The following is a 13,190-nucleotide window of genomic DNA, read 5'->3' on the forward strand; positions in this document are numbered from 1 at the left end:
TATCAGAATAGCAAACAGTTTGGATCCTGATTAGACGCCACGTTCTGTGGCGTCTCATCTGGATCCAAACTGTTTGCCAAGGCCTTCAAAATTTGGTTCCAGCACTGAAAGGGTTAAAAAATACATTATCATTTGATATTAAACCTTTCCCACTCAGAAGCAAAGTGTAAATGGCTAAATGTAGCCAGCATAGAACCAGAACAGCCTGCAAGTGCAACTGGCAGAAGTCTGATCAGGTTTTATGCAGTTTGCTGCTCATCAGTTCCTTAGGATTTTAACCCTTTGCATGCTGGGAAATTTGTCGTCTGCTAAAATGTTGTCTGCTAAATTTCTAAAATTAGCATTTTCTTCGATTTTTTCAAAGAATACTATCAGAATAACAAACAGTTTGGATCCTGATGAGACGCCACGTTCTGTGGCGTCTCATCAAGATCCAAACTGTTTGCACAGGCCTTCAAAATTCGGTTCCCGCACTGAAAGGGTTAAAATGAAAGCTGTCAAAGCTTAAATCTTGTAAGACAAGTCTTGACCCTTTACCACTTAGATACTTATTTTGACACATTTGTTGTCCCTTAGAATGTAAACATTGATTTAAATACCTTTCTTACTTAATTCTAGTTTTCAAGGTTTCATTACCATCCCTTAGTTACTGATGAGCAGCAAACAGCATAATTTCTGGACGGACTAACAGTTCTGAGAATCTTATGAAGAAAATTATTAAAACTTTCTACATAATATTTATTACTGCAAGTGGTATTGACGTGTATATTTTCATTCCTGTGACAATTTTGATATTATTTAATCTTAGGGACAACATTTTCCGCCTTATCTGGATATTCTGTAAAGAAAAGAATACCAAAATATAAGAAAAGCGGAAAGTGTCGTCCCAGGGCACAATTTTATTCAATTAATAACAATACATTCCAAATTTATTTCATAAGGTGTACGTAAATCCATGGAGGAGCATTTAGCCCTGGCTGTTCTTAACCACTGGGAGGAAATACCAAAAGTTGGGTGCAAACTGGTTCCCGAACACATTGAGACACGACCACTCTACAACCCAGATAAACCGGGAATTGAGCAGGTGAGTGGCGGTTGTAGGTTACATAAAATCAAATGTTGTTGTGTTGGTTTAGACTACGGAACGTAACTGGTAATATTTTTGTGGAAAAAAACAATAAAAAAAACACTGAAGTTGTTGTTTTATTCTTTAAAGGTTTTGATAACAATAAATTTGGCAATTAAAATTATAAATAAAAATAAATTTTTAAATTCAAATATTTTTTCTATAATAATAATGCTGAAAATATGAACGGCTTACATAGTAGAATGCTTACAGGATTCAAGTTTGAGGGTTGAAAAAGAAAAGTAAAGCTAAACGTTTTAAAGAACTGATTCTATATTGCAGGGCAAACTGGAGATGTGGGTGGACATGTTCCCCATGGATATGCCTGCCCCTCCCCCTGCAGTGGACATAAGTCCAAGAAAACCTAAAAGGTATGGGACTTTTAAGACTACTCTTTCTACAACAAAAGTTTTCTAAAGACAGTAATTGATAATTGTCTGCCATGGTACCATAGAAATTGGCAGAGGAAAAATACAAACATGCAAATCATAGATCCATGCCCCATATTTCCCTCCTAGTTACAAGTTACACTGCAACTATGTCCAATATTTTCATTGTAGTTAAAAGATAATACCCCATATTTCCATAGTTACGAGTTACTATGGCCCATATGTCGCTCATAATTAAAAGTTACTATGCCCCATATTTGGGTCTTAATTACTTGTTACTATATTTTGCTCAGTTACAATTTTCTATATCCCATATTTGCTTGTAGTTACGAGTTAATATGCCCCATATTTTGCTTGTAGTTACGAGTTACTATGTCTCATATTTCGCTCATAGTTACGAGTTACAATGCCTTATATTTCGTTTGTAGTTACGAGTTACTATGTCAGATATTTTGTTCATAGTGACCAGTTACTATGCCCCATATTTTGCTTGTAGTTAGGAGTTACTATGTGTTATATTTTGCCTGTAGTTATGAGTTACTATGCCCCATATTTTGCTTGTAGTTAGGAGTTACTATGCGTCATATTTCTCTAGTAGTTTAGAGTTACTATGCCTCATATTTTGCTTGTAGAAATAAGTTACTATGCCCCATATTTTGCTTGTAGTTACCTGTTATGAATGTTACTATGCCCCATATATTGCTTGCAGTTAGGAGTTACTATTCCCCATATTTCTATCATAGTTACGATTTACTATACTCCATATTTTGCTCATAGTTAAGCGTTATTATGCCCCATATTTTGCTGAGATTTACAAGTAACTTAACCCCGTATTTCTCTCATAGCTACGAGTTGCGCTGCATCATCTGGAACACGGATGACGTGGTACTCGAGGACGATGCATTCTTCACTGGGGAGAAGATGTCAGACATTTACGTGAAGGGTTGGATCAAGGGACAAGAAGACATGCAGTCCACAGATATACACTACCGGTAGGCTTTCACACTCATTCTTGAGCCTTATTGACCAGTTTGTTTGTTGTTTTGTTTTGTTGGGCTTTTCTATTATTCATGCTTGACACTTTTTGACACTTTGCGAATTGTTTTGTTCTGTTGGGTTCTTCTTCACTCATTCCTGCACCTTTACCACTCAGATAACACTCGGTGAGCACTTTTCTTGGATAAGCTTTACCAGTGCTTTCTGAACATGCCTATGCCAGCAACGGACAACTGCTCAACTGGTATCATAGGTAGGGGGGTAAAATGGCCACATGAGGAAGGATTTCTTGACCAAACCCAACACAGGTTATGTTGCCAGGCCGGACATTGAACCTGCAATCCTCAGATTGGTAGTCCAGCACGCTACCAGCTTCTCAGCCCAACTATTTTTTTACCAATAAATAGTTGTAAATCAATTACTATTTTGACCAATCATGGGTTGATAAGAATTGTGGTAAACACATGGCTGCTGCATAGTCCAACCAATTGGTCGTAAATCCTTTGACAAACTACCGGTACCACTGTAAGGTGTGGCTATAAATTTTTGTTTACTGGTTGACTATGATTGCATTGATAACTAACGGTGTCTTAAAGAAGACAAGGACTGAATTGCATTCAAGGTCAACCATGGTTTGATGTGTTTAGACTAAGTAGGTGTGATTTTAAACTACGTCAACATTTCCCTTGTTCACTCTCTAGAGGCCACATTTATTGTCCAATCTTCATGAAATTTGGTCAGAAGATTGGTGTCAATGATATCTTGAATGAGTTCAAAAATGGTTACGTTTGCTTGAAAAACATAGCTGCCAAGGGGCGGGGCATTTTTCCTTATATGGCTATATATGGCTAGAGCAAAATCTTGTTAACACACTAGAGGCCACATTTATTGTCCGATCTTCATGAAACTTGGTCAGAAGATTCATCCCAATGATATCTTGGCCTAGTTCGAAAATGATGCCAGTTGGTTGAAAAACATGGCCGCCAGGGGGCGGGGCATTTTTCCTTATACGGCTATAGTAAAACCTTGTTAACACTCTAGAGGCCACATTTATTTTCCGATCTTCGTGAAACTTGGTCAGAAGATTTGTCCCAATAATATCTTGTTATCTCAGGTGAGCGACTTTGGGCCTTTCAGGCCCTCTTGTTATTAGTATTTAGCAGCAGCATTTTCATTAAATTGGTTGTATAATGCACCAAAAAGCTTTCTTCTTAACCTTGAGGTTTACAATCCACAGAAGACATTTAACCCTTTGCATGCTGGGATATTTGTCGTCTGCTAAAATGTTGTCTGCTGAATTTCTAAAATTAGCATTTTCTTCATTTTTTCTCAAAGAATACTATCAGAATAGCTAACAGTTTTGATCCTGATGAGACGCCACGTTCTGTGGCGTCTCATCAGGATCCAAACTGTTTGCAAAGGCCTTAAAATTCGGTTCCAGCACTGAAAGGGTTAAATGTAACAATGCTATCAACATCATTTCCAGTTCATGATGGCACGTGCATGCAATTGTGTGCCAGGTACCAACCTTTACCTCGCCTAAAAGGAAATAGAAAAGTGATATCAGCACACCTTAGGTTTATGCACAGCCTTCTAGAAACCATATTTTTTTAAATTTGATTTTGTTTCTATTTGTAGTAAGATGTAATACATATAATTATTGTCTTCTCCCTTTTTATATGAAGAAAGTAGGAGGGATGAGGTATAATTATAAATATAAGTTCTGCCATAAATACTAACTCATGTTTAATTTTAATAAAACTTGTTCAACTAAAGAAGAAATCCATCATCTACATTGTCATACATACATACAGCGACTTTCTCTTAAAAGTGTATGAGGCACATTCACATTTTTCCCCTGTCTCCCTTGATGAACTTTTTGTTTTTTTTCACCATAAATGTTTATACATACCTTCATTGAAATTTGATCATACAATGCATTATCCTCCGAATCCTCAGTTGGCTTGAATAAATTGGATTTTCTGCTTTCCAATTTTAATACAAAGACCAATGAAATAATTGTGCGCCAGACAATTAATTTTGTTCATGGAAGGTTTTGAAACTTTATCCCTTTAGCCCCTGGAGAGTAATAAACATATGTTATGAGGACACTAGTCTGCTGGTTGGCAGGGTTTTATCCTGGTCGTCAAGTCCATTTAAGTCCACGTTAAGTGCACACGGCTTATAAAAGACAGCATTAGGAAAGATTCAGAGCTGAGCAACCTGTTTTTATAGATTTGTTGTCCAGGTTTTTTTTTAATATTCTGCAATTTTCTTTGATGTTTCTATTGAAGGATGTGTCATTGTTTAAAAGCAAGAATAATTGTTATTTTTCTAACTCTTTCCTTATCTAAAGGAAAGTGAAAATGACAATATGCAACCGGCATAATAAAACCATAACAAACTGCACGTAACTCACAGACTGTTTGTGTTTTATACTGTTTTGCTGCTCATCAGTATCTTAAGATGGAAAATGTAGGCTTACAAAACTTAGGCCTAGAAAGAAGGGTCTTAATTTTTAATGCAATTTTTTTAAGGCACTGCAGACACATCAAAGTGAATTCTCTGAGTGGTGAAGGCTTATTTTCTATTATTTGACCAGCTCAACTTTGCAAACTTGTTTCTCTTTCAAGACCGTTACGAAGCTATTTTCTGCATACAAATTTGCTGCATCATTGTAATGAAACAACCATTTCTCATCTTTGTATGTAATAATCCAAATAAATTCTCATGTAACCATTTAATGTCAAAAATATTAACAACTTATGGTAAATCTATACAACTTGGCAGGATTAATTTCCACATCCATCACAGGAGGTTACATACTACTAAATGTTGTACAAATTGCTTTATTTCCCCACCTGCAGTCTGGGTGGAGGGGTCAGCTTTGCATGACAACATTCTAACTTGGCTGGGGATCAGTTACAACATTTTGGCCATTTGATATACTTTGTCCATAGTTGATGCATGCAAAAATGTTTAAAAATCTTGAGTTGAGGGGAAGCAATATTTCCTAAACACGTCAAATTAAGGGTCAAATTTCTTGATGATTCTAGCTGAAGCATATGTTATGACTGTATTTTCACATGTGAATCAAGAGACATGATATCACATTTTCATTGCAATAGAATTGAAAGTCAAAATGTCAGAAGAATATTTTTTCTGCTTCAGAAGAATCATCATTTTTTATGGGGACTTAGAGCTTTTTTTTAAGGAAATTAAGGTGGAAATCAACAGTTTTTTTAATGTTGTGTGACCTATTCGACTCGTTAAATTTGGTGGAAACTAAGTGACACCTGGAAAAACATTTTGCAAATCAGTTTTTTTTCTTTGTATTTACACCATGATGAGGACTGATTTTGTTTCTTAATTGTCAAAAAACTTAATTCTTGTTACCTAAAAAGTTGTTTTGAAAATAAAAAACATGCAGGTGTTTTAATTGAGTTTTCATACAAATGATTTATTATATAGACAAAGACTTTAATAATTATGGCAATAGTTTAGTTAAGGTCTATTGTGCAGTTCATGTATTTTTTAGGGAACATAATAAGAGATTGAATCGTGAAACTATTGTATCTCATAATAAAATGTTAAGAAGATATAACAGTTTCACAATAATCCCTCGCAATAGAAATTTTAAGGTCAGTTGTGTATTGTATATTTAATAATTAAATATTAAAAAATAAAAGTTTATTTGAAAAAAATTGTGTTTATGAGACCTTTTACATGGTGTTATGATTGTTAGTGTCTCATAGTTTGAACAGACAAAAAGTAGTTCCTTCAATCTAAACGTTTTCTTGTATGTCAATGCTTTTTTTTGCACAATGCTGTGCAAAATGCTTTACCTTAAGTCTAAAACATAATGTTTTGCCATCATCAAATAATTTGTCATGTAGCCTAAATCTATGTTAAAGGGATCTTTTCACGGTTTGGTAAATTGACAAAATTGAAAACAGTTGTTTCAGATTTGCAAATTTTCGTTTTAGTTATGATATTTGTGAGGAAATAGTATTACTGGACATTTACCATAGTCTAATATAGCCATTATATGCATCTTTTGACGATTTAAAACCTAAAAATTATAAACCGTTGCAACGCGAAACGATTGAATAATTTGGAGAGTTCTGTTGTTGTCGTTTAAATTTACGAAACTACGAAGATTGCTTATATAAGGTATAAAATACGTCCTGCATGAACACTCGGCAGAATAGCCGAGAGGGCTAATGCGTTTTAACTCCAGGACTCCGGGATTCACTGGTTTGAGCCCCGTTGCGTGATACATTTTTTTCCTTTTTTTAAATTTTATTCTTGATTTTTCACTGGAGCTTTTAAGATCCCATGTTTACATTTATCAAAATAAAGCATTTAATGACTAACTTCAAAATATGCCAAAATCTGTGAAAAGGCCCTTTTAATATAATTGTCTTTTTGTGTGTGCTAAAATGTACTAAATTTACTGTCTTTAAACAAAAATCTATGATATAACAGTCTGCAACTACTTCTTTGAAAAGCGAAAAATTTGTAATCAAGTCCGTAAAACTTCTTATGTACAGCGTCATGATGTATATAATGACTAAATATGTCTAAAACAAAACACATGTACATAAAACATTTTAATTGCAACAATACAAGTGTTAAAAAGTTATAACTGTGGTACATGAAATTGTAATGATACATCAAAAGGAAAAATCATTTTAGTCATTTCCTTGTGTTTAATATGTTTTGAAACACTAAAATAGTAAAACTTGTCTTTTTCTGAAAACAATTCTGAATAGACACAAACTGTCCCAAAAACATATTTAACAAGAAATATCTTTTAAAAAGATATACGGCGTTGATTGCGGTTGCAGTTAATGAAAGGTAAAGACTTCAATGAATGAGATCAAAGATAGCGAATGTCTTTTTCTGTGCAGTTCTTAGCTGCAGCAAACGCAGTACGGGATGATACGCGGAGTTTTCGCGGCTTATTTTACATTATTACATATTGCTGGTCATAAACGTATAGATACAAAACAGAAAACCAAAAGAAGAATGGAAGTGAAATTAAAACATATGAGTCAACCGGCCACACGTGAAGTATCCGTATATATTTTTAATATTAATACGAGCGTTCTTCGAACAAACCTGTTTTAGTGGTTTGTCTGGCGTTGCTATTTGATTCGATTTTTAACAGTATCGAGAATCATTGCGCTCCTGCTTAATTCATTAGTCAATATGATGGCATAATTCTTGTTAAATTAATTAAAAATAATATTTATCATGGTATTGTTGTAAAACACATTAAGAATCTATTATTGACATACCATATGATATCGCTGGATATCTTCATTTAACATCTGTCTGGTCTAAAGAAAACTCCAGTTCACCTAGTCCACGCTATAGCGTCTTTATTATGTAACGATTATTTTCCTGGCCGCGAACTCCGATCAGCACATAGGGTAGGGACGCAGCGATGACCTGTATGTAAACTCTAACATTCACACACAGTGGCCGCAAATTGACCCGATAAACCTCGCGAGTTGAAATGCAATGCATTAAAGTGAGTCTTCGCTTCCACTGCTCTCTATACTTTAACATGTTAACATGTTGACAGAAATATGGAAGTTAGTAATAAATATGAGAAAATAGCCTTTAAGTGCAAACGTTCTCGCGCTGAAAATCTTCTGAAAATAAAAGGTGGACGCACAAACTGTATTGATGTCAAGATTGAGTGTAAAACTGTTCTATCTATTAAGCCTTTTCATTAGATATAAAATTGTTTCATGCTGAACACGCAGTAAAACAGTGTTACAAAGACGCGGACATGTTTCCAATGATCTGGTCGTATTCTCAAATCAGCCAATGCAGTCAATGAAGTGTATTCATCTGTACTTGGCCGCGGGAAGTTTTATTTGAATTCTATCGGACGCTAACAAAGGTCAGGCTAAGGTGAAAAGCTGGCTTAATACAGCTTACGCCGAAAAAAAATGGAAAAACATATTTTATGTTGTGCTAAAATACATATAATTTTATGAAAATTTGACTAGTTTGCAGTTAAATGCCTCTTTTTATTGTGTACCATACTTGAAATATATCTAAACTAACAACAAAAAGTGTTGTAAGTTTGAGAAGAAATGGCAGATTTAAATATGTGGATGTTCATCACGGCTGTTTCATGCTTAGAAAGTAAACCGTAAAGTACATGAAATTGACACTAGTTTGATAGCCTGTAAAATTAAACAGTCCAATAAAACATCTCTGAGGACAAAGTTGTTTTTTTAATTGAAAGAAATCTTGATTTATTTTTGTAACCCAACAAGTTAATGTATACTTGATCAAGATGGTAGTTTTCTCCATTGCGGATTAGGGGATATTTGTCATAGGTGGTTTTGATTTATATTTCTCACTGCCCTCTATAATAAAATGAAACTTGACCCTTTGAACAACACGGTATTGTCAATTGTTGGACATTAACTGAAAAAAGTTCAAGAAAAGGAATATTTTGTGTACAAGTTTTTATAATCCTGCATCCAGCGTTATGTTAATCAGATGCAAACTATAGTGAAATAAAATTAATGCATTTGTTGTAATTATAGGTCTTCATCATTTGAAATGTAAATTTGTGCTTCAACTTTGCACAAAATGGGCTCCTAACTGATTACTGGTGGATAGCAAATGATTTCATGGTAAAATATCTCTCAAACATTTATTGCGAATAATTGGAAATAATTTCATAGTTTATAATTTATAGAGCGTAAATGTTTGAACCTCAGCTTTTTTTCACACTTGAAGTTGTTTTTTATGCACCCCTAAATTATGAGGCACTGCGCAATGCACTAATGTCTGTTAATATATTGGAAACTTTGTGAACTCAACTTTTCAAATCGAGGGATTTGTCTTAAATATTTAAAGGGGAATGACCTAAATGTGTAGATGACCTTTATAGGAATGAATGTTGGCCGCAAAATTATGGGCCTTTGTCAACCTAAATGTGTAGATGACCATTCTGGAAAGATTTGCAGAAGCATAATTTCTTCTTTTTTCAGCATTTTCCGTACTAAACTCATCTTAAACAATGCAAACTTTGATTAAACTTTCACCGGTGATAATTTTGTAGATTTTATTCGTTAATTTCTGCCAAATTTGTGATGCATTTTTTTCCAGCTCTCTAACAGGCGAAGGTAACTTCAACTGGAGGTTCATCTTTCCAATTGATTACCTTGTGGCGGAAGAGAAAATTGTGATTTCGCGAAAGGAGACTTTGTTCTCGTGGGATGAGACCGAGACTAAGATTCCAGCAAGACTCAATCTGCAGGTTTGGGATGCAGATCATTTTTCGGCAGATGATTTCCTGGGTAAGGAGGTTAAAAAAAGTAGCAAAGTGTCGTCCCAGAACAGCCTGTGTAGTCTACTCAGGGACGACACTAAATCCCACAAAAAATCGATTTTTACTAAGAAGAGACTTTCTTCAAACAAAAAATATCATAAAAGCAGAAAGCGTCTTCCCTGATTAGCCTGTGCGGACTGCACAGGCTAATCTGGGAGGACACTTTATGCAAATGCATTAGACCCCTTTTTCACAGAGAACGGCTCAATTATACATCTAAATGCTCATTGTATATGTGTTTAATCTTTAATGAACAGAAATCAGAGAAATGCATGTTAAATTTTAATGACGATTCCTATCAGAACATTTTGCACTGTCTGAATTAAATTTAATGGTAAAAAAATAATATATAATAAAATTGTCATTTTATTACGCAGTTCTGCAATTTCAGGGGCACTAACTCTGGACCTGAACAGGTTCCCCAGGGGAGCTAAATCTTCCAAACTCTGCACGCTTAACATGCTGAAAAATGACGGTAGTGTTCCACAGATGTCGCTTTTCAAACAGAAGCGCGTTAAAGGCTGGTGGCCCTTTGCTGTGAAGAATGAACAGACAGATGAACTGGAACTTACTGTGAGTATTTAAGGGACATAATGCTTGAAAACAAGTATGCATGGGACATAATGCTTGAAAACAAATATTCAAGGGACATAATTCTTGAAAACAAATGTCATACAGAGGCAAAACATTTTAATTTTTTTTAAGTTTATTAATAATATCATGACAAATTATTTTTATGGTGCAAGAAAAAGAAATATTAAGTATGAACATCTTTTATAAACTTAATAAATACTGGAAATAGAAAATAACACCCATTACAAGCTGGCATAGATTAAGTGTTATAGTGAGAGTTATATGTATAATATCTGAATTTTGTGGATGAAAGGGATATCGCGCGTGTTTTTTATTCTAAGAAGTAAATATTGCAAATAACTTTGAGAATTGTTAAGTTTTACAATTATAAAATGTATAAAGCTCCAAAGAAAATAAATTTACATGTTTGTTGCGCATAGGGTTAAATGTTTTGGAAATAAGACTAAGCTTAATATCGTTATATGTCAGTATTATCGTAAAAATGATCGCGATCATCTTGCTTTTTGTCATGTCATAATCTTATTTTGTCATCACAACCCATGGCATAATTAATCGAGAAGAAATTTGCATAAGCATGTAATTCTGCAAGACTATCATTTTTAGCATGGGGGAGATAAGAGCAATTAACATATAATTCGGATTAGTGTCAACCTGAAATGTATGTAAATATTATTGATTGTTCAAGATGTCACAATTATTTATGCGCAGGAATAACTTGTAGGTTGTTTATAATGTTCTGTCAGATAATGGTTTGTGAGACATTGACAGCTGTCTTACAAGGAATGGAAGGCATGACTCCAACCACATTATCTACCCAGTAAAGCGGCTGGCGATTTAAGATTTATTCACCCACCCCTCCCCGCTTTATTAGTATAAATAATTGGCAAGGATTGTAGTGGTACAATATGTTGACATTGAATAATGTCAATATTATGATAAATGTCCAGCCATGTATAGGAAAGATGTTACACATGCTGGGTTATATATAATATAATGTAGACAGTAGGCTGCACTCAACATTACAACTGTATGCATTTAAAATACTTTTTCTTCTTCCGTTTTCACGAACGCCAAACACAGAACTTAGATAATTGTATATTTCAAGTTTATTTCAAAGTGTTATAAGATTAAAGTATTTTAAAGTGCAGTTGCATATCGAAATTGAATAAGTTTTGATTTCATTTGGACTTGTTCTGAGAAAACGGGGCTTGATATATGTGCGTAAAGTGTTGTCCCGGATTAACCTAATCAAGGACTTTCCGCCTACACTGGATTTCCTTTTTGAAAAATTTCCATAAAAGCTGAAAGTGTTGTTCCTGATTAGCCTGCGCAGGCTTATCTCTGACAACACTTATGCACATGCATTAAGCCCCATTTTCCTAGAGCAAGGCTGAAATTTATATTCCGCTGTGTACAATTTCCACCTTATCTGCCTTTCCACTAATCTGTTAATTCTTTCCATTTCTTAATGTTTAAATTAATCATGGATATTCTTATGTTAATTGTAAATTAATGTGTATTTAATGGTTACAGACTTTTAGACTATGATTGTGTACTGTATCACTCAACAATAATTTTATTTTGGGCTGTATTTATCTTGCGGATTAAAATAACAATATAATGGATGATTATGAAATGGTGGGTTTTTGTATGGTAAGTTGTATTTTTTTAAAGGATGTTCTCAAGAAAAGCAAGGTGCTTAAAGTGCGCCAAAAGCAGCAAACTTCCCTTCACCATGCAAACACAGATTTAATGAGATTGTTTTTTAATTTAATGTCTGTGATAAACAGTTATAATGAGGAAAATAAAGGACACTGTAGGCTCTATATAAAATAGTTTACAATGTACAGACATTTAGGAAGCAATTTTCTTTAATTTGAAATGACTTTGAAAATAAAGGACACATTTAGATAAAAAATAAAGGCTTATGGCATTTAAAATGAAGAAACAACATGACAATGGCTTTTGCAACCAGCATAAAACCAGAACAGTCTGCAGGTAACTCACATTCTGTTTAGATTTTATGCTGTTTGCTGCTCATCAGTAACTTAGGGTTGGAAATGAAGCCTTTGAAACTTGAATTCAGTAAGAAAGGTCTTAAATTAAATGTAACTTTCTAAGGGACTACAAATGCATCAAAATACGTATCTAAGTGATAAAGGGTTATTAAAATAGGATTCTAAAATGATCAACAAAATTATTGTGTGTTTAGAAGAGGAAGAATTGTCTGATTCTTCATAGATTTTCAGATTACCAAATGTGTGTGACTTTCCATCAAGAAAATGGTTTTGTATTTTAATAACTAAATACCCGTACTTTCTAAAGCTACTCTTAGAAATTCAGTTTCAAAAATAAAACATCCAGATTTTCTACACACAAAAGAACAAAAATATCCATGTTTTTCATGCCAATAATATTTCCTTAAACATTCAAACAAATAATAAACAATGCAAAAAAATGTTTCCAGAATTTAAATAATATTTTGCATAATGTAATTGAAAGAAAGTTGTTGTAATGTCACTAAAAAATAAAACAAAAATTGTATGCAGACGTATTTGGTTTGAAATTATCAGGAAATATAGGGATTACAAAATGACGGCCAGTCTCTGGAAAAAACAGGTTTAATGCATGTGCTTGTACCAGATTAGCAGACAGAACAGGCTAATCAGAGACAACACTGTCAGTCTTCACTGGATTTTTTTCGTGAAAGAGACTTGCA

The 13,190-nt window shown here is 34.0% G+C and overlaps 1 protein-coding gene across 1 annotated transcript in view; it reads left to right on the forward strand.

Moving 5' to 3' along the window:
- Positions 1-13,190, forward strand: part of LOC127834356 (otoferlin-like) — a 194,057-nt gene that overhangs the window by 175,618 nt on the left and 5,249 nt on the right. Inside the window, exons 39-43 of the mRNA XM_052360117.1 lie at positions 942-1,084; positions 1,409-1,497; positions 2,361-2,507; positions 9,655-9,845; positions 10,269-10,450. Coding sequence (XP_052216077.1) covers positions 942-1,084; positions 1,409-1,497; positions 2,361-2,507; positions 9,655-9,845; positions 10,269-10,450 — 752 coding nt within the window. The remainder of the gene's footprint in view (positions 1-941; positions 1,085-1,408; positions 1,498-2,360; positions 2,508-9,654; positions 9,846-10,268; positions 10,451-13,190) is intronic.

Source organism: Dreissena polymorpha, chromosome 6 (genome assembly GCF_020536995.1).
Source record: "Dreissena polymorpha isolate Duluth1 chromosome 6, UMN_Dpol_1.0, whole genome shotgun sequence".
NCBI classification, from domain to species: domain Eukaryota; kingdom Metazoa; phylum Mollusca; class Bivalvia; order Myida; family Dreissenidae; genus Dreissena; species Dreissena polymorpha.